This window comes from Trichosurus vulpecula, chromosome 3, assembly GCF_011100635.1.
Source record: "Trichosurus vulpecula isolate mTriVul1 chromosome 3, mTriVul1.pri, whole genome shotgun sequence".
Lineage (NCBI taxonomy): Eukaryota > Metazoa > Chordata > Mammalia > Diprotodontia > Phalangeridae > Trichosurus > Trichosurus vulpecula.
In genome coordinates, this window is record NC_050575.1 from 358,613,590 (window position 1) to 358,640,075 (window position 26,486).

Here is a 26,486-nt window from a genome sequence, read left to right on the forward strand (position 1 = left end):
AGTTGTCTCATATGCGACTTGGTTTCTTCAGCATTCAAACTTCTTGCTATACTGATCCCTGACCCCTCCCCAAAAAACCCAACAACAAACAACAACAAAAACCCCACAACCAACTCTTGGTCACTAGCTTTTGTGAGGAAGAGAGGGTGGATGTGGGCTTCCTACCCCAACCTCCTCTTCTCTCCTCATGCTGGTAAAGTCTAGAGGTGAATGAGAAATCCCAGGGACTCCTGTGAGCCTTATGGGGAAGGTGTGAGCAAAGCCCTCACCTAATCTGACTTCAGGATGGATGTCCATGAATACTCCGAAAAGTCAGCTATCTCATTGCACATGGAGACTTCAGTTAAGTGAAGATTTCACATTTGATCTAAGGAAAATTAGAATAATATTTATTCATAATCCTATGCAGCCCCTGAGGAGAGAGAAGTTCATAGATTTGTCATCCTTGTCCAGAGAAAATCACTGGCACATGCTTGAAATTCCGATTTTGCTTGGCAGAATGGCTCATTAATGCCAGGGCTCAGAAAAGACTGCCATTCTAATGCTCTTTCCTCTTATTCCTCTCCCCACCCTAGCTTTGGAAGCCTGGAAAGGAGACTGTAGGTGGGTGGTCTTCTATACCCGGTTAGAAGTTCTAATCCAGGAGAGAACCTTTTAGTTACATGGATGTTTTCTCCCCATAGCCCACAATGGGTTATGACAAGTAGGGACCACCTCTAGTCCAACCCTACCAGTAGGTCAGTTCCAGTCTATCAGATCAAATGAGTGCTCCTTTGAATGGAGGGATGGAGAACTTGCTATTTCTGGAGGTAATCAACACTACTTTACACAACTCTGATTGTTATGACTTGGATGTCTCGTAGCACAGAGCCCTGTACATAGCAGGTGATCAATTAATGCTTGTGTGGATTTCAGTACTAGCTACAATAATTCAAACCAATGATAAACCATTTTTATGTATGGTAAATATTTCTGTCCCTAGTCCTATCTGCGAAATGAACCTATCTGTGACCAGTTTGACATTGTTAATGAAATCACTTGATTGTATTCCCCTGCGTGATAAATTCCACTGAACCCATCCAGGGTTAGAGACTGTTTTATTCTTAATTTTCAAAATATAAGTAGAAAGTTGTTTTCTCAGGGGTCTGTGGCATAACCTTGGGGCTCTAAATGCAAAGAACAATCCTTACCCATGCCACAAGCTAATCTTTGTCTCTCTAGAGGGTTTATGCCGAGGAAGAGACCTCTGATCTATGGATAACTCCCATTGAGATAATACAGCTCAGAAAGTGGGAGAGCTAGGGAAGGCTTAGAACACAGGGCAACTTAGCCCAATGTATGGCCATTCTGTCTCCAGTTAGTTAATCCCAAATGCTAGACTGGTAGCCTGTGACCTGCTGAGACTGAGTAGAGGTTCTTCCTTCTGACATTAAAGCCCTTCAGAAGTATGGTCCTGGTCCATACTTCTAGGCTGATTGATTCCCCCTCATCCCATCTCCCATCTCCATGCTTTTGCTCCATTCCAGGCTGCCCTCCATGCCTGGAATGCTCTCCCTTCTTATCTCCACCTCTTGGAACTTCAACCACCCTTCAAGACTTAACTCAAGGGCCACCTTCCTCAAGAGACTTTCCTGCCTCCCCCGGTTAGGAGTGTCCCCACCCACCAAAAATAACCGTGTATTTAATTTGTGCATATTTAGTTGTCTATGTAGGTGTTGGTTCCATGAGCAGACCGGAAGCTCCCGTTAGTTTTTGTTTTTGTACCCCGCCCACCCTCACCCCCGACCCAAAGCACAGTACCTGGCACAGAGGAGATGACTAATACATGCTTGCTGAATTCAATCGAATTAAATTACGTTGAAACAAATGCAGTTATCACCGCAGAGAAATACACAAAGTCATAGTCACACAGCACCAGAGGGCCTTGACATCCAGGCTGGAGAATCAGTCATTAACCACCAGGCCCAATTCCTCCCTTTGTGAGACGGGTTGCAGCTGTGCTAAGCATTTCCATTGTTTACTCTTCTCTGTACACAGATTATGAAGGAAGTGCGGAGAGCATTGTGCAACGCGTCCGCGGACGACAGCAAACTCTTGCTTCTCAGCGCGGTTGGAAGCGTGTTCTGTAGCGGCTTAGATTATTCCTACTTACTTGGCAGGTTGTCCACCGACAGAAGAAAGGAGAGTACCAGGATTGCAGAAGCTATAAGGTGACCCACACTGACCCTGAGCTCTGTCTGCCTTGGGCCTGAGGACAGGCTCTGATTGACCAGGGCTCAGGGGGCACCTGAACGGTACATTCAGGTGATAGTTTAAGGGGATATGAAGCAACACGTTGCCATAGGAGGGGTCTTGGTGACTGTTTTCCGTTTTTTCCCCACGGCATAAATCTCAGAACATTCCCAGACTGAAATGCTCATTTGTGTATCTATTCCTGTCCCTCTGCTCATCCACTTAAAATTCTTCTTTTCAGATGAAAATAAAAAAAGCCTGTGCTTTTATTTATTTAATTTATTTTCAAAATTGACAGTGGCTTTAGTTCCCTGGGGGACAGACCTTGATCTTGTTGAATTCCTCTTGTGTGCTTTGTTAATCCGAGATGCCCCAAAGATTGGGTACCTCTGATTCATAGCTGCCTGTCTGCTTGGCCCTGGGAGAGGCAGGGACCTAGAAGAACCTGTTCTGCCACTCAAAGAACAGTTCTCTCGCCTCCAGTGAAACAGGAATGACTGAGTTTCTGAGTAGGGGTCAGTTGCTCTGTGTATAGAAAGACAGCAGGAGGCTGTGTTCCAATCTAAATGGGAGCTAAGAATTAGATCGAAGGCCAAGGTGGTCACCTGCAGATTATGACCCTTTATCCTTACTATCTTGACCATATTGTGATCTCTGAACTTTTATGCATAGTGAAATCCTGATGTAATGCGCTAAATAAGACCTTTTGGCCAACGTCAGCTCTGTACATAGGCTTTGTAAAGGGTTCCCTTGTATTTGTCCTACTGATCAGGACCAGGGCTAGTGGGACAGCCCGAGTAACTACAGCTCTCAGGGTATCAGCAAGTAGACCATTTCTCCCCAGAATTAGGGGAGGAAGAGCATCAGGTTCCATGCAAGACTTGGTCCTGATTAAAGGCAAGAGACTCAGGGAAATTCTGCTGATGATTGTGGGATTCCTCCCACAGCCCTTTGGGGGTTTTGTCTCCATATCTTTATCAGTTTGATGCCTCTGACAGATTCCATTATCTCTTTGAGAGAACTGATCCTGAGACTTTCTCACTATACCCCATTCCAACCTTCTACTAGAAGGAGTTTCCATGTTGTTGAGAGGAGAAAATAGAAACTTTTTTTTTCTTTTCTTTGACTTGGAGAAAAGAGATGACAACCGGGAGGAAGGAATGAATTGTAAATTCTTAAAGTTGGAAGATATCTTAGTGATCACCTAGACCAAGCCCCTGCCTGAAACTTGGACACTTTGTCACCCAGTCCCCAAATCAGTCTTTCTATAATTTCTATCCATCATTCCCAGTTCATTCCACTGGAGTCAAACAAAATAAATCAATCCTCTCTCACACATGAGAGCCCGTCAGATTCTTTGTATTTGATTTCTGACCTAGCCCCCTAGACAGTTAAAAATTTTTGCTGATTGATCGACAACAATCATGTGCATGTTTTTTTCGTTCTTTCTCAGACTAAACATCCTTAGTTCCTTTAATTAATCTTTGTATGACATAGTCTCTAGGTTATCAATGACCCTCCTAAAATTTGGTGCATTGAACAGATTTTTCAGGAAAGGTCACCTTGGTTTGAATCCTACTCTATTACTTGCCTCCTTGTGTGACCTTGGGCGCATTATTTAGCCCGTGGGCCTGAAGTCCAGGTGTCAGGTGTTGAAGACTTGAACCAGGGTGGTGGCTGTAAGTGGGGAGAAGTAGATGTGTTTAGGAAATGTTAAGATGAAAACAGTCAGACTTGGCAACAGATTGAATGTGTAGGGTAAGGTCAAAAGAACAACCAAGGATGTATGCCTTGGTGACTGGGAGGATGTTGGTGCCCTCAATGGTAATAGAGCAGTTAGGAAGAGGAGGTTTTTAGGGAATAATAACTTCTTTTCTGAACATGTTCAGTTTGAGATATCTACAAGACGTGCAGTTTGAGATGCTGAATAGGCTCTTGGTTGAGACTGGAGGTCAGGAGAAAACTTAGGGCTAGATAGTGAGTTCTGAGAAGCATCTATATAGATACTTGGAAGGTGATAAGATTCTCACTTTGATTAGATCATATAAAGGGAGAAGAGAGGTCCCAGGACAGATGCTTGGGGTAGGGTGTGACTTGGACCTAAAAGAAGGAAACAGATTGATCCAGCTTTAATACTCAACACCTTTTTAGCCCCCTCAGCTGCCTCTCCCCTTTGATTGGAGAGCTCAAGGGCAGAGCAATAAACTCCTTCCAAAGCCTTCTTCCTTTATAGAGAGCTCAGAGCTTTCCAGCTAAACTCTTTATTTTCCATCAGCTGCTTTGCTTGGCAAACATCATCTGGTACTCCCTGGTGGCTGCCCCACCCCCTTTCAGCTTCCTTTTGGTTACAGTCTTTCTTATTAAACTGCAAGCTCCTTCAGGGTGGGGATTGTCTTTCTTTTTCTTATCTGAATCGCCAGTGGTTCCCAGTGTCTGGCACATTGTAAGGACTCAATAAATGTTTATTGACTATAACTATGGGAAGGAGAAGTCAGGCATGTAGGAGGGGAACTGTGAGAAGGAAACCTAGAGGGCAAAAGTATCTCGAAGAGGATGATCAAAAATACCAAAGTCTGCAGAGAAGTCAGGGATGGGGATTGAGAAGAAGCCATGACTTTTGGCAATTTAGAGATCATTGGTACCTTTAGAAAGTCATTTCAGTTGAATGATGAGGTCAGAAGTTAGACTGCAAAGAATTTAGAAGACAATGGAAGGAAAGCAAGTGGAGATGCCAGTTGATGGCTTTCTTAAGGAGTATAGCCATGAAAGGGAAGAGAGATATAGGGTGATAGGTGGTGTGGGTCAAAAGATGGAGGAGACATAAGTGTATGCATAGATTAGTGACTTATTGCGTAATACAGTGTAAATTCTGTTCCAGAATGGTTGGATTAATTCGTGGCTCCACCAGTTGTATATTAGTATATCTGTATTCCCAAATCCCCTCTATAATTGAGTATTTCCACCTTTTACCATGTTTGCCAATTTACAAAGTGATACCCCAATGTTGTTTCAATTTTAATTTCTCTTATTTTAAGTGTTTTGAGCATTTTGTCATATAATTACAAATGGTTTACATTTCTTTCCAAATGAGTTATCTTAATGATGTTCAGGTAGGTAAATATAGTGACCCTCACAACCAGCAGACTCACCATTTGGTGAGGAAGTCTCAGCCACAGCAGCCTGAGAAGCAAAAAATATAAAATAGCTCTTAGTCCTGTGCCCCCTTCTGATTGTCCAGTGACAGTGGCAGGATGACATAAAATGGGGCAGAGAGTACTAAGAATCACAGTTTTTATACTCCTCACAAACTTCATCTTGACTATTATTACTCTGCGTGCATACGTTGACTAACAAATGTGCAGAAACTGAAGGAACAGAATCATATCAATCTTTACTTTATCACTATAAGTGAAACCAAAAGAAAAAAGGAAGTTACAGCCAAAGAAAAGATGGTGCAAGATTTTCCATAAAGAAATACAGAAAGGAAATGGCAGAATTGGGTTTTTTTTAATGGTTTTATCATGTGCCCAAAGACATCAAGGGAAATCATTTCAGTGGATATTTGGGCATCTTGTATTGAAGAGTCCATGAGGAATATTAGCAAAAAAAAAAAAAAAAGACCACAAGGGAATTAATTGCAGTATGCGCACAAACAATCTGTTGCAGAGGATGGAGAGGTAGAGAAGTTTAATGAGGAATTCAGTAAGAGCCCCCAAATTAAATAAACGTAGAAAATTGGATCAGACGATAGTAGGATTATCAAGTTAGAATTGGAAGAGACCCCAAGGGCTTGCTAGTACAACCCTTTCATTTCCAGATGGCTAAAATGAGACCCAGGAAAATTAAGTGACTTGCCAGCATCGGAGTCAAGTAGGATTGGAACCCAAGTTCTTTTAGTTCAGAGCCAATGATTTTCTGACTACTCCTTGCTTCTATGCAAAGATGTGAGTAGATGAGGATGGGGAAAAATATATTGGAAAACATGGATAAGGAAACAGAATTGAGACAGATCAAAGCTTTAAAGATTGCACAGAGGCTTCACCCTGGTATGTCATGACTTTCTTCAAGAAAACCATCACTAAGCCTTTCACAAGGGTCTTCTCTGTTTTCTCTGAAAATGTCCATTGGGCATTTTTTTGGTGGCATGATGGTATTCTATTACCTCCATATACCATAATTATGTCAGCCATTCCCTAATTACTGGGCAACCCATTGGTTTCCCGTTCTTTGCCACTACAAAAACATTTACTATAAATATTTTTTTTGTATAAATGTATCCTTTACCTCATCCTTGGTATTTTTGGCATATAGACCTAGTAATGCTACTGATAGATAATAATATAGTTAGCATTTATATAGTGCTTTTTTATCCTCAACTCTGGGAGGTAGGGGCTATTTTTAGCCCCATTTTGCGATGAGGAAACTGAGGCATAGCAAGGGTTATATGACTGGCCCAGGGTCACACAATAAGTGTCTGAGACAGGATTTGAACTGAGGTCTTCCAGACTCCATCCATATGGAGGACCCCATCCCGCTTCACCACCTAAATGCCTCATGAATCAAAGAATATGAATAATTCAGTAACTTTTCAGGAACAGAGAGCAGTTACGGATGAGTTGCTATGAGAAACATTGAAGGGAATGTCCAAATCAATGAACTAACAGATCCATTTGAGTGTTTCAGTTGAATATTTGTTCATGTCTCTTGACTATGTTTTGGTGAATTCTCATCAATTTGTGCTAATTCTGTGTATATTAGGCAGTCAGGTGGTGGAGGGGGAGAAAGAGTACTGGGCATGGGGTCAGAAAGACCTGAGTTCAGATCTAGACTTAAACACTTACTAGCTGTGTGTCCCTGGGCAAATCACTTAATTTGTTTGCCTCGGTTTCCTCGGCTATAAAATGGGTATAAAAATAGCACATACCTCCTAGGGTTGTTGTGAGAATCAATTTGTGAAGCACTTAGCACAGTGTCTGGCACATAGTAGTTGCTAGACGAATATTAGCTATTATTATAACTATGTATTTTATACACACACACAAATACACATAGTTGGATGTCAGATTTTTTATCAGAGATGTTTGATAGAAAGCTATTACTCCAAACTCTTCTTAATCTGGCCGCATTAATTTTCTTCACACAAAACCTTTTTCATTTACTATAATCTAAATTGTCTGTTTTGTCATTTGTAATATTTTAAATCCCCTCTCTATTTGTGTTTTTCCCTAACCATAGTGGTGAGAGATGTGACCTTTCCTTATTGTCTATTTTTTAAATACATGAATGCATAAAGGATATATAGTCTTGCCAACAATGGAACTCATGGTGTAGAAACCCCTATAAATTGAGATTGTCAGTGACTTATTAGGTAAGTCATAGGAACTTGCTTGAGGCATATAGAGAGAGATTAAAAGACTTGCCAAGGGGAAACATTAGTCAGTTTCAGAGGAGAAATTTGAATCCAGGTTTTCCTGATTTCAAACTCAGCACTCTATCCACTATTCCATAGCTGTATTTTTAAAAAATGATAATAATATGATTCTTTGCTTATATAGCTCATCCATTTGGAATTTATTCTCAAGTGTAGTATAAGTCTTCGGGCTAACCCTATTTTCTTCCAAGCTACTTTCCAGTTTTTGTGGTAGTTCTTATCAAATAGAAATTCCCTCACTTTGTATTTTCTACCCTAGGTTTATTGAACACTAGGCTATTGTATTCATTTGCTTCTGGGTCTTGCTTCTACTGGCCTACTTTTCTATTTTTCAGACAATTTTAAAAAATAATTACTGTATAATATAATTTGAGATCTGGTAATGTTAAGCCTCCTTATTCTGAATTTTTATATTTTACAAGAAATCTTTGACCTTTTTCAAAATCTTTTAAATGAATTTTTAAAAAATTGTATCTAGTTCTATAAACTACTTTCTTGGAAGTTTGATTATTTTAAAGACAAATCTACACCTGAATTTTAAAACTATCATTTTTTTTTAATCATACTGGTAAACCAGCCATCAATATTTATTTGTATCTTCCTTTAAATAATAATAGTAATAATAATAATAATAGGTAACATTTACATAGTATCTATTATGTGCTAGGCACTGTACTAAATACTTTATAAATATTATTTTATTTGATCCTCCCATGACCCTGGGAGGTAGATGCTATTATGATTCTCATTTTACAGATGACAATGAAGACAGCATGGAAGTTGTAGTTGTATGTTTTGTCATTTGTGTGCAACTTGGCAAGTTAAATCATGGATAATTTATTTCATAGTTATTTTTAATAGAAATCCTCTTTCCCTTATATGAGATGGAGTTCCACACCTTCACTCTTAATCAGTGTAGTTGCATTGACTGGTGAACTTGGTAAAGTTTTAAATATGTGAATTAGATAGTCTACATACTATGATCCCTTTATGAGGTGTGAACATTGGGTCAAATTTTGGTAAAGGAAGGGAGCACAATTAGGTAACCAAATATCAAGGAATTTCAGCAGTTACTCTTTCCAGCAGCAAAACAGTCAACAGGTTTAGGAGCACCATGAGGAGACAGAGATTTGCACCTGTACCAGCAGGCAACAAAAAGCAGAAAAGTGGGAGCAGAAATAGGGACAGAGGTGGCAAGTGAGCCCAGAGGGAGTGCTGCATTTCCCCGTACAAGGACCATGTTATCCAAGAGATTAGACCAGTAATAGACAATAGATCCAGCAGGGAGCAGATAAAGAAACACTGAGGAAAAAGAGACATAGATGGACACAGACATATAGACACTCCAATGAGGATGCCATTTCAATGGGCATGATCCCTTAAATAAGAGAGGAGTACCAGATATGAATTGAAGAAAGGATTTCCATTAACAAGGAGTTGAGAATTTACCTTTTGACCGCATGTATTCTCTATAATTGGAGGCAACTTTCCCATTTACCTATGCATAATTGTGGGGGAAGGAGACCCAAACTTTTAAAGAGGATGTTTGTACCAACTATTCTTGCCAATGCCATCTTAGTAAATGTCCTTTGCTTAAAAAACAATTGCTGTCCGCTCACCAGTGGAAATCACACCAATGGGAGCTAGGAACCCTAACTTCTTAGGGCTACCCTTAGGAACCTGAAAGGAAACAGCCATCATCTGGGGACCACAACCTTTGAGTGAGTGGGAGTTGAGAAAGTAGTCCCAATGGAGATCCTATACTATCTTTTCCTCCTGGGTTTTGGTTATGCTTTTTCTTGTTATATACAGAAATGTAATAATTTTGATGGATTTGTTTTCTATCTTACTACTATACTGATGCTATTAATAATCTCACATTGTCTTCTAGATTGATTCTCTAGGGTTTAAATAACTTTTCTTCCTCTTTGACAATGTTTGTTTCTTTAACTTCTTTACTGTTATAGCTAATATTTCTAGTTCTATGCCAAATAATAGTGAATATTACTGCTTCACTCTGAGCATATGGGAAGAGCTTCCAGTTTTCCTTTATTTCAAATAATAATACTTTTAAATTTTAGGTAAATGCTTTTTATCATTCTAAAGATTCTTGTCTATATGCTTTTTATAATTCTTCATATAAATGAGTGCTGTATTTTACCAAATGTTTTTCTTCATTCATTGATAAAATCTTGTCCTTTTTTTGCTGATTTTTGTTATTTTTATGATTAATAACTCTAGTTGTCTTCCTCGTGGTGAACAATTGCTGCATTCTTGAAATGAATCTAAATTGTTCATAATTAATTATTTTTAGATTTATTCCTAGAGTACCTTTACTAAAATTTTATTCAAAAGTTCTGAATCAGTATTCATTAGTGAAATTGGTCCATTATTTTCTTTTCCACTTTATAGCTCCCTGATTTGGGTACCTGAACTACATTTGTCTCATCAAAGGAGGTTGGTAGAGTGCCTTCTTTCACTATTATTGAGAACAATTTATATATCATAGGGATTTAATGTTCTTTATATGATTAGTAGAACTCATTTATAGATCTGGTTGAACCAGGAATTTTTCCCCTTTTGGTAGTTCGTTTATGTCTTTTCTTTATGGATTTCCTCTTGTGAGTCTGGGTTGTTTAGAATATCTCTCCCATGTTTTGTTACTTTGGGTATTTTATATTTTGTAGCTAGTCATCCATTTCCTCTAAGTCTTCAATTTTGCTGGCATATAATTGAGTATAATATCATTTAATAATTTTCTCCTTTCTCTATTCTGTTTGGACTCACTACATTCATTTTTAATTAACTAATGGTTTATCAATTTTGGTACTGTTAAAAACAGTTCAGTTTTGTTTCTTAGTTCAAAAGTTCTTTCATTTCAAGTTTTATTTTTTATTTTCAAAATTTCTTCATTTGTCCTTCTTTTAGAATTAATTTGTTATTTTCTAGCTTTTAACTTGCACATGCAATTTATTAATCTCTATTTTGTTAACATATCTTTTCAGAGAGATAAATTTTCCTCTAAGGACGCTTTAGCTGCATCCCATATATTTTGGTATGTTGTCCCTCTGTTATCATTCTTTTTAAAATAATTATTTATTGATTCTATGATTTGTTCTTTCACCAATTCATTATTATGGATGATGTTACTTACTCTTCATTAAGTCTATACCTTTTGTTCATTTTCCTTTATTGATGACTTTTTTTCGCTCTATCGTGTTCTTTAAGGGACCACAATATTTAATATTTCTCTCTTTATGCATTTATTTGTGATTTCTTAATATCTTATCACATGATTAGGGTTTTTTTGTAGTGGTACCATGTAATGCTGAAAAATAAGAAAACCTTCTAATAATCTCATTCAGAAATTATAATGGGTCTCTCAAATCTACTTTTCCCAATGTTTCATTCAGACTTATACTTTCCTTCTTGTGTACCTTTCTATTATATTTATTGAACTCTTAAAGAGGACAACTAAAGTCACCCACAATTAATCTCTATCAAGGTTTTTTTTTTGTATTTTAGTTAGCCTTCCTTTAAGCATACCATTTGCATACCTATTTAATAAAGATTGTTCCCTTTACATATTCATATATTATTTATTTATCTGTAGTGCCTTTAAGCATAAGATAATTTCCCTGCTTGTCACTCTTGTTAGTATATATATTTTACTATTACGTTATCCCAAACTATGACAGAAACTTCTGCTTTTTTGAAATCACCTGAAGCATAATAAATTTTGCTCCAGATTATTGGTTTCTTCTTTCAGTTTCTCCCTCATAACATCACCCTACCTCTCAGTCTGAATGACATTCATTTGTTGTTTCTCCTTTCAAGAAATACTAATTCAGTCTTATTCTCTTCTGTACTTGCTTCCCTTCTATGACACTGGAATCCAATCACCTATTCGTGAGCTTTGCACATGTTTTTTCACAAGGTGAGACTTTTAGAAGCAGTAGCTTGATGCCTGCTTTGCCAGTCCAGAAAAAGAGTGTGATTCCTACCTCAACCTCCCGAGCCCCTTCCCTGTCTCTGTGAAAACATCCTTTGTTTACATTCATTTCTAGAAAACTTATTCACAAAGGAGGGTAAGGAGAGTAAAATGTGGCATGATGGAATCAGCAGTGGATTTGGAGTCAGGATCCAAATGGAGTCTAGATTCTACCACTCAGTCACCTCCACTCCCTGCCATTCTATCCCTCTGAAACACTATATGCCTCCCTCCCCTATCCAAAAGTGATTTTAAAGAAAGCTTTAGCAAAAAATCTGAGGGACCTTCTTTAATGTATACATGAATCTTTTAACTTACTTCCCCTCTCCACTCCATTCAACCTTTAGCTTCCTAGGTTTTGTCCATGAATATTTTGGTTTTTTGTTTTGTTTTGTTTTAAATATCTACATAAGATGAGATTTCTAAAGAGGAACCGTTTGTTTCCTTTGTTCATGGGGATGCGTGTACTTCTAAATTCCTGCCTATCTTCTCCACTATCATTTCACCTCTTTACTTAAATAACTCTTTTCTGTGCTGCTCCAGCCTAAGAAATAGTATTTTCAATTCTCCCGTTCATTTTGTTCCCCTCTCTTTTCTTGTCCCCACTTTTTGAGCTTTTTAAATCTATCTATATATGCTCTCTCTTCTTTAAATGTTCCTCAGATAAGGTAAGAGTTAAAAAAAAACACCATAACAGTCTTGTCCTTGAAACATGTTAACATCAATTTATGTTTCATCTTTTTATGCTATGTGTACTTGTTTACTTGTCTTAAATTTATTTCTATGAATTTGCATGCCACTTATACCTTTTTCAGTGGAAATGATTCATATTAATCCCTTTTGCTGACAATCAATCTTCTTCAACTGACGAATTAACTCAAATTTTCAGGATATTTTATACTGCAAAGGTTATTTAAAAGACAAAGGTTTTTAAACAAAGAGGCAATTTCCTTTGCCTTTTGGAATATCATTCCAGCCTTTCCTTTCATTTCCTGTGGACTAGAAATAATCTTGCACTTCTCTTTTTTGGGTTGTGAAGACAGCCCTCTTGGATTTCTGCAAATGATGTTTAATGTTGAAGCTCAGACTAAAGCTTCACTACAACATTTCTGACTGAGTCATTTACTCCTACGTAACCTTGGGCAAATTCAGCCTTACTAGTCCTTGGTTTCTTCATCTGTAAAATGAGGAGATTGAGAGATGATCTCTGAATCTATGCAATTCTGTGAATTTAGGGTTTCTATGTCAGAGATCTTGGATTCCCCAAATCTAAACTTTATTCTCTCCTTCTAGTACTTCTTGGCAGTTATCTAGTACGATTTCCTGAAATATGTTATTTTTATTTCATTTTATTTTTCCAGGGAACTAATAATTTTCAGATGATCTTGCTGCATTCTGTCTTTAAGGTGAGCTGCTTTAGCTTATAGGAATCTGAAACACTTCCAACTTTGTTTTCTTTCATATTTGTTTTAATGTGTTTTCTTCCATCTCTGCATTTTTGAGTTCCAAATCTGCCCATCTCTCTTTCTTCAGATATCTCAGTTTGAACATTTCTTTATTATTTATTCTAAATTTTCTGTTTCTTGTTTGTTCTTTTAATTTTTTTCTTTAAACGCTCTAATTTTCATCCTTCTTTCTTCCTCTATTGTTGTTCCAAACCTTTCTATAAGTTCTTAAAATCCTTTCCTCATTATTTTTCTGACAGTCTTCTGGAGTTTTGGCATCATTTCCTTTTACTCTATAGTATTTACTAATTATATTGGGTCTTCTCCTTAGTTGTTTACTTTTTTAAAAAAATCTATTTGATCATTTTTCTAGGCAGTTTTCTCCTATGTTAAATTTCTTCTGATCCTTTTGGTGTTTGTTGAAATTAATTTACTTTATCAGGCAGAGTTTTTTTGTTCTTTTGAGGTGAACTGAGCTTAGACTGAACCATCTTGCAAGAAGCCAATAGAAGTCAGGTAGTTCTAATTACTAAAAAATTCTCCTTGTAGTGAACTAAAATCTACAACTTTGCAACTTATACCCATTGCTCATAATTCTGCTTTCTGGGTTCAAGCAGAAAAATGATAATTTCTCTTTTACGTGACAATCCTTCAAACACTTGAAAACAGCTATTATGCTATTCCTAAGTATTCTCTTCTCTAGGCTAAACATCCCCCATTTCTCTAATTATTCAGAGTATTGCTTCTTCTCCAGTCTCATCACCTTCCTCATTATCCAGGATTTAATTTAATTTAACCATAATATTAGATGTCATGATTGTGGGCAGTATTGGATTTTAGTAATAGGTTGAGTAAGTCAGTTTTATTTTAGTAGGATGGCTAGGCTAGGACTTTGTTAGTAGGATGGGTAGAATAAGACTTTGTTAGTAATATGGGTAAGATAGGGCTTTGTTAGTGGGATGGATAGCACAGGGATTTGTTTTTAAGATGTGTATAACCAAATTCTGTTAGCAAAAAATGTAGGACAGACTTCTTTTTAGGTGTTTGGGTATCAGGATTCTCTCACTAGGAAAGGTAAAATGAGATTTTATTAGTGGAATAGCTGAGATAGGACCCTGTTCAGAAAATGTTCTTGACACCTGAACAAAAATAGCCAGCTGTATTCAGTTTTTTGAGATCTCCTTTACCTTGGGGATACCCTTTTGTAAACTGTTCTTAAAAATTCATCTAATCATCACACCCAACTACAGGTACTATTGTGATCATTTTTCTCTACTTTCACAGTAGGTACTGATCGAATCAGGTGTCAAGGCAATTAGAATGATATTTATATTTCAGTGAATTCATGATTCAAATCTACAAACATTCATTAAGTGCCTGCTATATGAAAGGCACTGGGAAAACAGAGATGAAATTAAAACCTAGCCCCTGCCCTCAAGAAGCTTGTATTCTGTTGGGAGATTTATAGATAATTAAGTGCATGATGATTTGAAGAGGGAGAGAGTACTAATTGGAAAGGTTACTCATGGGAATTGGCACCTGAGTTAAACCTTGACGGAAACTAAGGATTCTAAGAGGAAGTGGTAAGGAAGGAGTTCATTTAAAGTGGAACATGGGACCATGAGTTCAGAGAACACAAAATAGACCAGTTTGAATAGAGTGTAGAATGGGAGAAATGCAGAATAAGCATGGTGCACTGATGTGCACACTTTCTCCACTGGTACAGCTTGCAACCAACTTTTGTCTTCTCATCTTCTATATTTTGTCTTTATGTCTTTTTCATAAATCTTCCATAGAAGATCTACTCAATACAATGGAAGCCTCTGTCTATCTTTTTCTAATATATTCTGTGATCACAAGTATGACTCTTGGGCTTTTGATCTGGTACCTCTTGTTGTCACTACTGGACCAGCCCGTATCCTTTCCAAATTACAAATTTATACATTTCCTATATGACTCCTTTTATACCATTTCTTGCATTCATATCATTATAATGCATCACAACCTACTCAAGCCTGACACATGTCTGTCCATTGCTCTTTGGGCCATCCATAATTTTTATTCCTCAAAGAGTGAATGTTCCATGATTCATAGGCATAGAACATTAACAGAACAAGACTGATATTAAAAATATGGATTTTTGTTTTGGTGAACATGCTGTGTGATTTTCCGGATATAGTCTAACCTACTTTCTTCTGGGTTCTGTTTATTCCCCATTTGTAGTGCTTGTCTAATTCATATGTATTGATAGACTAGTTCAATGGAATACCCTTCCAACTTCATGACATCATCTAGACAATAGGGATTCTTCATTGATTTCTTCCCCATGTACATTGAGTGGTTGTAGACCTCACAGAGGATGTTTGTAGATTATCATTTATGCAACATAGTTTGTAAATAGACATATCTGAAGCAACTTACTATCTATGGATAGTATCTATGGGGTCCTATCCATAGATACTATCTATTTCCACTCACATTCTCAGTGATGGTGGTATCACGTCTTTGTCAAGTATACTTCTCTCTCTTTTATATTTTGCTTACTTAATGTTGATAATCATGGGCTCTTTGAACAAATAGCTCCATGGTTGCACTCACCAAGAAATCTTGCATTATCTTAGCATATATATGCACAGAAAAGAGCCTTTAGTGACATGTTCCTTTACTGAGTCAAACTATATTTATATTATCAATGATAATAAACAGTGGAAATCTTGTATTCTCTACACACTGCAGCTGATTATGCAACCATGAAGATAAGAGATGCTGTAGAAAATTGTTTTTTAAAAATCCGCCTATTTCCCTTCTCATGTTTTCATTAAGGATATCCTCAATACATGGCTAGCTTGTTCCCATCAAACTTTTAGAGATGAGAAACTAAACAAATTATTGATGTTCTCTTGGTCATGATATTTTTGGTCGTCATTTAGGACTTTTTTTTCAGTTGTTCCATATCTTCCCTTCTTTCAGATATCTTGAACATCTGTCTCTAAATGCTTTTAAAATTATGTTGTCTCCAGTGTGGATATCTTCAGTGTGTACTTTATGTGGTCTGGCTGCTATTATAATCTTCATTTTCTTTTTACTACCCTTTGTATACCAGGGACAGAGGTGTTAAGAGTCCAAATGTGGTGCCTCTATGGTCACTCATGATGAAACTGATATCTTTTTTTAAATTTAATTATTTTTTTGGTTACATTTTATGTTCTGAACTGTCCCCCTTCTTGCCTTCCCACCCTGCACTTAGGAAAGGCCATCATTTGACACAGATTTATAAATATATGTAAAACTATACTGTGCATACTTCTCTTTATCAGTTCTTTCTCTGGAGGTGGATAGCTTCTTCCTTCATAGAGCCTTTTTAGTTGATTTGAGTATTTATAATACTCAGAATAACTTGGTTGTTTACAATTATTATACAGTTATTCTTTGTATACAATGTTCTCTTGGTTCTGCTCATTTCACTTTTCATTATTTCATGGTTTTTTTTTCTAAAATCAACCACTTCATCATTTACAGAACAGTGGTATTCCATCACAATCATATACCACAGCTTCTTCATCCATTCCCTAATTGATGGACATCCCCTCAATTTCCAGTTCTTTGCCACCACAAAGAGAGCTGCTATAAATATTTTAGAATATGTAGGTCCTTCTCTTTTTGCCCTGGTCACCTTTGGAAACAGATCTAATAGTGGCATTGCTGGGACAAAGGGTATACACAGTTTTATAACTCTTTGGACACAATTCCAGATTGCTCTAATAGAAATAATTATCATAATCCTCAGAGAAATTGGAATGAATGACTGATTTATTTGGTATAAATATCACAGTTATTTATTTTTAAATTCTGTAATGTTCTACTCTGTTGCCTCATCATGGCATAGAGATGATGCTGGGTTCTCAAAGTTTATTTCAACAGGATTCAATTTCTACAAGGTCCACCTAGGCTAGAAAGGCTTTCAAGATGACCCTGGTGATAGATTGTGCTTCTCTGGTCTGAGGACCACCCTTGCTGATTTCAGAGACTGATTCCCCACCTTAGCCCTGGCCTCAGAAACTTACTATCTGTGTGACCCTGGACAAATCACTCAGCCCTCATCTGCCTCAGTTTCCCCAACTGTGAAGTGGGGATAACAATAACATAGACCTCCCAGAGTTAACGTGAAGGTCAAGTGAAATAACATCTACAAAGCCCTTTGCAGACTTAGAAGAGCCATATGAAAGCTAGCTGTCAATAAGTATTTGTTGGATGAGATGCTAGCCGACATTTATAAAGTACTTTACAGAAAGTTTGAGTTACTTGGGCTGGATCACTTGTTTTGGTGCCAAAATTCGAAGCCTAATTAGTTAATAATAGAACAAAACTTTCAGTTGGCTTCGAATTTGTTTTTCCTTTGGATAACTCTTCAGGCCTTTGCATTGTGACCATGCAGCTATCCCTTTTTTCTTCCCCAAGTTAGTGTTGGTGATGCAGAATTGGCTCAAAAATAGCCAAAACTCTAGAAGCCTCCCACTGTGACTAAGCACTTCCACCTGGGCTCAGCCCTCTCTCTCAGTGTCTTATTGTCAAGAAGAAAACTTGGTTTGATTCTGGTGGATCAAGAGGAAAACATGTAGGTGACTTGGGGTTTGGGCAATGAAGAAGAGTCAGTTAAAAAAAATCATCTAATTGTGACATGCTGAGGCTTACAGATGGGATATCCTGCTCATTTTGGTAAAGCTGAGCTTTAAAAATGGGCCTTTTAAAAGAGGGAATGGATAGATGTGTCTAGAAGCTCAGGAGTTTCATGGTTTATGAGCACTTTATTGAAAATGCTAATAATGTTGACCTCAGGAAGAAACAGAATCATAGTTTGAGCAATTCTCCATCCTGAATAGAAAAGAGACTAGAACTAATTAGATTTAAAAAAAATGAATAAGAAGGAAGAAGGGAGAGACATGGAGAGAAGCAGACAGAAAGGCAGATAGATGGACAGATAGATGGATAGATAGATAGATAGATAGATAGATAGATAGATAGATAGATAGATAGATGGATAGATAGATGACAGATAGGTAGATAGATAGATAGGGCACTTATTGAATACTATGTACCAGGCAGTATGCTACTGGCTAAGGATACAAATTCAATCAATCAAAACAACCCCTGCCTTCAAGGAGCTTACATTCTAAGTGGGGAAGACAATACATAAAAGACAGCTGGAAGGGGGAGGAAGTACAATTTGGGGTGGAGATGGCCCTGAATTGGTGTGGAGGTTTATTCCTGGTCAAGATAAGGTAAAAACTCACCTAACAGAGCCCAGCATCTCATGGGCAGAGTCCAAGATTCTGATTGGAGGAAGATAAGGGTTATGGCCAGAATAGAGGTGACATGGTGTGGGGATGGCCAGAAATGATGCAGAGACAGAGACTGGACTGGATGAACTCTTTACAGTCCCTTCATTCCACGAATCTGTAATATAAGGCCTGGCCTGTTAGTGGTCTTGATTCAATGTTACGTTTCCCTCTTGTCCTACATTCTTCTTTTGATGCCTTATCATGGTGTGAAGGTGACCTTGGGTTCTCACAGTCTTTGCCAGCAGGACATGAGCTCTGGCAGGCCCTGCTAAGCTGGACGTGCTTCAAGTGCAGCCCAGTGATGGATTATGTGTCGGCTGTTGGAGGAACGGCTTAGCTAAATGTGGAGAGGCTCATTGCCAGGCGGTTATCTCCCAGATGATGAAATCTTTGGTCACACTTCATAGTGACCATCTACTAAGTGAAGGAGGGGTAGTGATTTGCATTGGTGGAGATATTTTCCACATCGATAGCATTGGGATTTTTGAAGCATCAACTTCAGAAACCTGTCCATTGGTGGAAATACCTCATTTATAGGGTTTAACTACTAGGGTTTTAGAAAGTGCTCCAGGTAGGGGACATGTCCTAGCATTACAGGGGAAGGCAAGGATATGTGCCAGGTGCTAAATCAGGAATGGACCCCCTTCCCAGAGCTGATGCCATGCCCAAACAGGAGCCCTCTGTGTATGAACTGAGATTCAGAGACCTGCTGCCTAATTCAGAAATACTTCTTCCTTATGTTTTTGAAACTTTCCTGCCCAACTCTAAGCCCCTGGTCCAAGGAGCTCTATCTCCAGGCAGGCCAGCAGTCCTCAGAATTCTAGCTGGATGAAGTCTAAGACAAGGGTGAAAGAGAAAAAGGTATCAAAGATAAATCCTGTGGCATCAGGCAGGTCTGTGAATAGTCTACCACTGGCATTCCAATGTAAGTATGCATAGAATGTGGGCCAAGTGTGTCACAGAACGTCCTGGCATACCTGGCCATCAGTGTAGCCTCAGTGATTTCTTCCAATGAAGTATCATGAATTTTTTCCTTTGTCTTTTACATCCTCAGCACCCTTGTTTTTAATGTGTTTATATATGTGTGTGCTTTAATCCACTGCTTACAATGAGAGAAGAAAGTGGGATGCCCTGGACACAAGGGAAGGGCGCATCAAGTGGTAGTTGTCAAAACCACAGGTTGGTTTCTAGATTGTTGAAAGGAATTGAGATGGTCTGAAATATTACTGAAAAGACATAGACTTTCATCAGCAATAGGCTGCTAATAATGGCAGTAAACACCCATTTGTGTATAGCCGAAGGGCCTGTGAGGAGTGGCCGTGGGACTTAGTGGAGCTTATGCCAGCAACTCTCAGCTGTGATGGAGCACCCCCATCTCTGCGGCTGCAGTCTGTGCCCTCCTGTTCTATCCAGGGTCATCCCTGTTCTTTAAAATGGTACCACAGGCTTTGCGTGTGTGTGTGTGTGTGTGTGTATGTGTGTGTGTGCACGCATGTTACACTAAGAGATGTGGGTTTTTGGCCCAGGGCAGAGCCATTGTCTGGATCAGGGAAAGGGAGGGAGGCAGTACGATTGGGGAAGATGTTGAGCTTTGTGATTTTCTACGTCCTTAAACTACTCAGTGGCTCCTCTTCAATATTTGTCAGTCTATCAGGTTCCATCATTTCCATTGGTTTCCCCTCTTTTAACTGGTTTTCTCTTTTTAGTGCCCTACTGTGCCTGCTATTATGTACTTTTTACCCCTCTTCTAGGAATCTTAGACGCCAGACAGAATGAGACGTAATCTCATTCAGTGCATACTCCCTTGATCTCCCTGACAGAATGAGACGTAATCTCATTCAGTGCATACTCCCTTGATCTCCCTGACTTTATCAATCCCCAAATCACGTACACAAAGAACCCCATCCAGTGTAAGCACAGGGGCCTACGTAGAGCCATGGAGCCAGATCTATATATACTGACCTGAAGATACTAGCTATAGGCCCCACATTGTGGTCCATTACATAAAACGCTGTAGCTGTGGACAACACGTTTTAGGAAGTACGATACTGAATTGGAGATGACAGTGAATGGACTAGAGACCATTACAATATGAGAATTGGTTGAAGGGACCAGGGATGGTTGGCCTAAAAAAAATGACTTCTTAGGATTCTTTAAATAGATAAAGTACTACTGTATAAAAGAAGGATCAGCCTCGTTCTGCTTGGCCCCAGAGGGTGGAACTATAGTAATAAATAGAAGTTGCCAAGATGAAGAATTTGACTTAATGCAAGGAAGAATTACCTGCTGATTACATCCATCTAGCAGTGGAATGGGATGCCAGGCGAGATACTGTCATAATTAAAGGTATCAAGTAAAGATTAGATGACTTGGCATGTATTTAGTATAGGGGATTCTTGCACTGGGGTAGAGATTAGGAATAATTTCTAAGGTCTCTTCCAGTTCTGGCATGCCATGATTCTCTGGTTAATACACAGATATATAGAGTCAAACCCAGCATGACCAAGGAATAGTGGATGTTTTATTTTTTCTTCTGAGAAATTTACATAATGATAATCATTCGCTCACTAAAAAGTGTTTCTACAAATTGCTTTTTAATGACACTGTGAAACTGGGAAATCAAACAAACATCCCTTTGGAAATTAAGTCATCAAAGAATTTTATCATTGGAAGGATTTTGGAGGTCATTTAGTCTAGGCTTCTATCCAATTCATAGATCTCTAATAAAAAAAAAATTATCCAGCCTCTGCTCAAATACTTCAACTAATTTTTGGTCTAGGGCATGTCATTTAATTGATAGATAGACCAGTCAGCAAGCATTTATTAAGTACCTATGATGTGCCAAGGGCAGTTAGGTGGTTCAGTGGATAGAATGCTAGGTCTGGAGTCAGGAAGACCTAAATTCAAATTTGACTTCAGATACTAGCTGTGTGACCCTGGGCAAGTCACTTAACCCTGTTTGCCTCCCTTTCCTTATCTGTAAAAGGAGGTAGAGAAGGAAATGGCAAACAACTCCAGTATCTTTGTTAAGGAAATCCCCCAAATGAACTCATGAAAAGTCAGACATGATTGAAACAGCTAAACAGCAGGAGAAAAAGTCCCCGCATTTTAGAGACAAAAAAAAGATTAAACAACAAATTATCTACTGGGTACTGTCCTAAGTGATAGGAGGTAGAAAGATGGAACCGCTGACCTTGAGGAGTTTGCATTCTGTTGGGAGGATAGGGGGTCTTAACCATTAGGAAATTTTTCAAGTAGAATGTGCCTTTCTGTGATTCCTATCCAGAGTTCTGTCCTCTGAGGCCAAGCAGAACAGGTCAAAGACATCTGTGATGTCCCCCAAAGGTCTTTTCTTGTACGTCAAATATCCCCAGATGATTCGACCGGTCTTTTTATAGCACAGTTTTGAATTCCTTCACTTCCCCAACTGTCCTGTGGGCCTGTTCCAACTCTTCAATGCCTTTCCTAAAATGAAGCCCTTTTTCAGACAGAGCTGAGGATGGTGGGACTGTCACTTCCCTCACCTGGTTCTATTAATGAAGCTGAAAAGAGGTATAGCATTTAGCTCAGGGAAGGCCAGGGATCATCCCTTCTAGACTGTCCTGAGGGCTTCCTTCCCCTCTGGAGTCCCATACAAAGCTGAGGATCCGGCATTATTCTCACTTAATTCTAGATGGCAGGGGTACCTAGCACAGGTTAGAAATAGGTCACAGTCAAATCTCGTCTCTGTAAGATTATCATCTCTTTTTTATTTTAGGGATTTTGTGAGAGCTTTTATCCAGTTTAAGAAGCCCATTGTGGTTGCTATTAATGGGCCTGCCCTGGGGCTAGGTGCCTCTATCTTGCCCCTCTGTGACATCGTCTGGGCCAGTGAGAAGGCCTGGTTTCAGACACCATATGCAACGATACGCCTGACTCCTGCTGGATGCTCCTCATACACATTCCCACAAATCCTCGGTGTTGCTCTGGTAAGACTTCTTGTGTTGTAATTGTCTTAATGATCTTTGCCGTCACCTGAATGTTTTTTCCTGTTCATTATTGATTGGTTGGTATTAATCGATTCTTGGACTTGGAACAGGGTGGAGGGGACAGAATTCAGATTCTGCCTCAGATGCTTAATAGGTATGGGACACTGGCAGGTCCCCTAGCATCTCAGCCTCAGTTTTCCCATCTGTAAAATGGGAATTAAAAAAAACTCAGAGTACCTACTGATGGGACATGTGTAAAGTGTTTTGCAAATGTTAAAGGGATAGATAAGGCAGCTCCTTTTCTATAACGTTTTATAATTTACAAAGAGCTGTCCTCCCACTGACCCTGCCAGGTAGGTAGGTTGAGTAATGCTAACCAAATTTTACAGCCCAAGAAGCCAACGTTCAGAGAGGATGGAGTGACCTGTTTGTGCTTGACCCTGTGTCACAACTAAGGCTCAGACCCAGGCCTCCTGACCTGGAGTCAAGAACATTTACCACCACATCCAAACTTTTCTTATTCAGGGTTCAAATGAGCCCCCAACCACATTGTTACCTGGCTATGAAGCTGTACACACAAAAGACCCTGGCTGGTCTCCCCCAGGTGTGCCAGGAGAACCTGTCATCCAGGACACAGGGTTCAATGCACTGTCGCTAAGGGACTCTCAAACAGTGTCCTGAGTCTCCCAGACCACACAGTACCTTTTCCTACCTCTTGTTCAGCTGCGTGACGTCTGGGCTGAGCCGTTCCCCAACAGTCTCCAGTCCCTCCGACATGCACTTCATCTAGGTATCCTGTCCTCAGGCTCCCTCCAGACCCCCTTCAGGGGAGTAGGCTGCTTTGCTTTCTTTGAGATGGGGCACTCCATGCCTTGTTACTGGTGACTGTCTTGTGACTCCATGGTGAATATGTCTTGTAGAAAGAAAGTGGTCAAAGAACCCGAGTGTGCCACCACCACCAGGCTCACAACCCAGAGAGAAAAATGGAATAATCCCACCCCTCTGCGGAGCGCCATTATTGTTTGGGCCCCACTGGTGTTAGTTAACATTTATATAGTGATTTAAGGTTTGCAAAACTTTACAAATATTATTTTATTTTATCCTCACAACAACCCTGTGAGGTAGGTGCTATGACAATCCCCCATTTTTCAGTTGAGGAAACAGGTTAAATGACTAACCCAGGCTTACACAGCTCATAAGTGTCTGAAGCCAGATTTGAACCCAGGTCTTCCCAATTCCAGGCCCGGCAGTCTATCTACTGTGCTGCCTCTGCTGTCTTGATTCCTTCTCAGATGGGAGAAAGTACTAATAACTTAGGAAATCAGAACAGGCCTCATCTGGAAGGAAGCATCTGAACTGTGAGCTTTGAAGGAAAATAGAGATTCTATAAGGTGGAGATGAGGAAAGAGTCCATCCAAGCATGCTAGAACCACCTGGCAAAGATTCTTTGGAACAGTTCTAATTATCAAGTGGCTTTTCCTTAAATTGAGACTAAAACTGGCCTCTCTGCACCTTTTCTTCTTTATTCCCATCTCTGCCCTTTGGGGCCCAGACAGAACAAGTCTGGGCCCCATGTGAGGTGTTCTGATGCTTTATGACAGCCAGGGTGGACAAAGAGGGAGTCCCTGCGTGGGGTCTGAAGTCTGCAGCTCCTCCCCTTTCAGCTCCTCCATACTAAAGGAGAGCCTGGGCTCTGGGGGAGGCAAAACTGACATTTTCTGTTTGACAGGCAGTTAGACATTCCTGCACATCACAAAGGACTACATGCATTATGCTGTGCCCTAGTGCATCACCAGTGGACCATTCCATGTGCTAGGCTCATTTATTTGTTTAAAAGAACCCTCTTCTCTGACATTTTTTAGAAAGATGATGTCTCTGTGGCTTAGGTGGAAGGAATGCTGAGCCTAGGGAAAATCATGCCCACCTGGGGAATACACAATGAGAGAGATCACTGAATGGGACAGAGGACCCATCAAATCCTGGCTCTATCATTTGCTGGGTAACCTTAGGCAGTTTGATAATTGCGGTAGCTCAGAGGAAATGTGAGGTGTATAAATTTAGAGGCATCTCCACTCCAAACGTTCATAGGAACTATTGGTGGCTCATCTGTGGTTGAGCCTTCCCAGCTTGCTGATCAGCCACTGTCACACACTGTCCCTTGACCCCAACATAGATATCACTTTGGTCCTCTTGGAGAACAAAGGAAGACAACCAACCAAGCTTTGGCAAGGGCATTTGAGTTCTCTGGGCTTCTGTTTTTCCATCTAGAAAATGAGGAGTACCCAGAAAACATGGCCCAAATAATCTACCCCTCCTACTCTTTGACCTTGAATCTCCCCCACTGCTACCAATGTGGGGGCAGGTCACTGCGAACATGAGATGACTGAGAAATCATTGTACCCTTGAAGGTCTTAGGGAGAACTCATGGAAGTAGAGTCTCCTGGTCTTGAAAGGGGGCTGAGCCACAGCTATGGGGAATTATCACTCATGGACTGGGAGCTTCCTACTCCTTCCTTGCCCAGGATGGGAGAGTGTGAAAACAGTCATTTGTTAAATGTCCTCTCCACGATGACACAGACTTGCAAAGGCACCTTCCCAGGCTCATAGGGGAGCATCACCGAAGTTTGGAGTTGGAAGATCCCTCAAAGACCAGGTAGTCCAGTCTATATCTAAATGCCCTCCATAGCATACCTTCTTTAGAAGGAATTCTTGGCATCCCCAGTCCTTCTACGGGGTCCATGGAGAGATTTCAGAGCTCTTCACAAACTTGGATGGGGAAAAACTTCATCTTTATTTTACTAGCTTCTAAGTGAAATTCAGCATTTACTTCAGTTATTTAAAGGATTATTCTGAGAAGGGGTCCACAGGCTTCGCCAGGTTACCAAAGGGGCCCATTTCACACCAAAAGATTCCAAACTCCTGGTCTATAGGATCCAGTCTTAATTGTCAGTAACTTTTTCTTTACACCAGTCAAATCTGAATTTACCTCTTTGCCACTTGCATTCACTGCTCCCTGTTGGGCCCACCAGGGCCAAATGAAACAAACTGAATCCCTAATCCCTGGGACAACTCTTGAGAGGCTTGCAGATGGCCATCATGTCCTCCACTAAATCTTTTCTTCTCAAGGCTAAGCATCCCCAGCTCCTTCCACTAATCCTCATTTGAAATGAATTCAGCACCCTTCACCGTGCCAGCTGCCCTCTCTAGACACTCTCCAGTTTACCAGTTTTTGTTGTTTCTCTTTAGTCATTTTTCAGTCGTGTCCAACTCTTCATGACACCTTTTGAGGTTTTCTTGGCAAAGATACTGGAGCGGTTTGCCATTTCCTTCTCTGCTCATTTTATAGATAAGGAAACTGAGGCAAATAGGGTTAATTAAGTCACTTGCTCAGAGTCACACAGCCAGTAAGTGTCCATGGATATATTTGAACCCAGGTCTTCCTGACCCAGTGCTCTATCCACTGCATCACCTAGCTGCCCCAATTTATCAATGATTCTCCTTAAATAGGAAGTCCAGAATTGAGCATGGTTTCAGATGTGGTCTGACCAGATCTGAACAGAGTACAGTGGAGACTATTACTTTAATGAGAGTGGGACATGCTTCTTTGCCCCTCTTACATAAACATAGTAGGAGCTATAGAAATGTTTGTTAGCTCTCATTATCATCATTATCACAAGGTAGTTCTGAGCATCAAATAAGATAACATTTGTAAAGCGCTTAGCCCAAGGCCTGACACATGGCAGGAGCTACGGAAATGCCTGCTTCCTCCCTCCCTTATGTCTTCCCTAGTTTCCATCCATTATCATCAATCAGTTTTCTCTCATTTGCCTCAGCCTGATGCGCTAGCTAGCCTGTCCAGAGCTTTTCTCCACCCCAGGTCTGTCCCTGAGGGTGTTAGCTATCCCTTCCAGCCTTGTGTCCTCTGCAGATTCATAAAAGGTTGCGCCTAGGACTCTCTCCGTGTCATTGTAAAAATGTGAAATGCCGCTGAGCCAAGATGGGGATGACCTTCCACAAGAGATGACCTTCGGAGGAGACATCGAAGGTCCAGCCATTGAAACCTAATTGTGAAACCACCTG

The 26,486-nt window shown here is 39.7% G+C and overlaps 1 protein-coding gene across 1 annotated transcript in view; it reads left to right on the forward strand.

Moving 5' to 3' along the window:
* CDYL2 (chromodomain Y like 2) overlaps positions 1-26,486 on the forward strand; it is a 160,153-nt gene that overhangs the window by 122,298 nt on the left and 11,369 nt on the right. The window contains exons 5-6 of the mRNA XM_036750033.1: positions 2,038-2,210; positions 22,196-22,406. Of these exons, the coding sequence (XP_036605928.1) occupies positions 2,038-2,210; positions 22,196-22,406 (384 nt within the window). The remainder of the gene's footprint in view (positions 1-2,037; positions 2,211-22,195; positions 22,407-26,486) is intronic.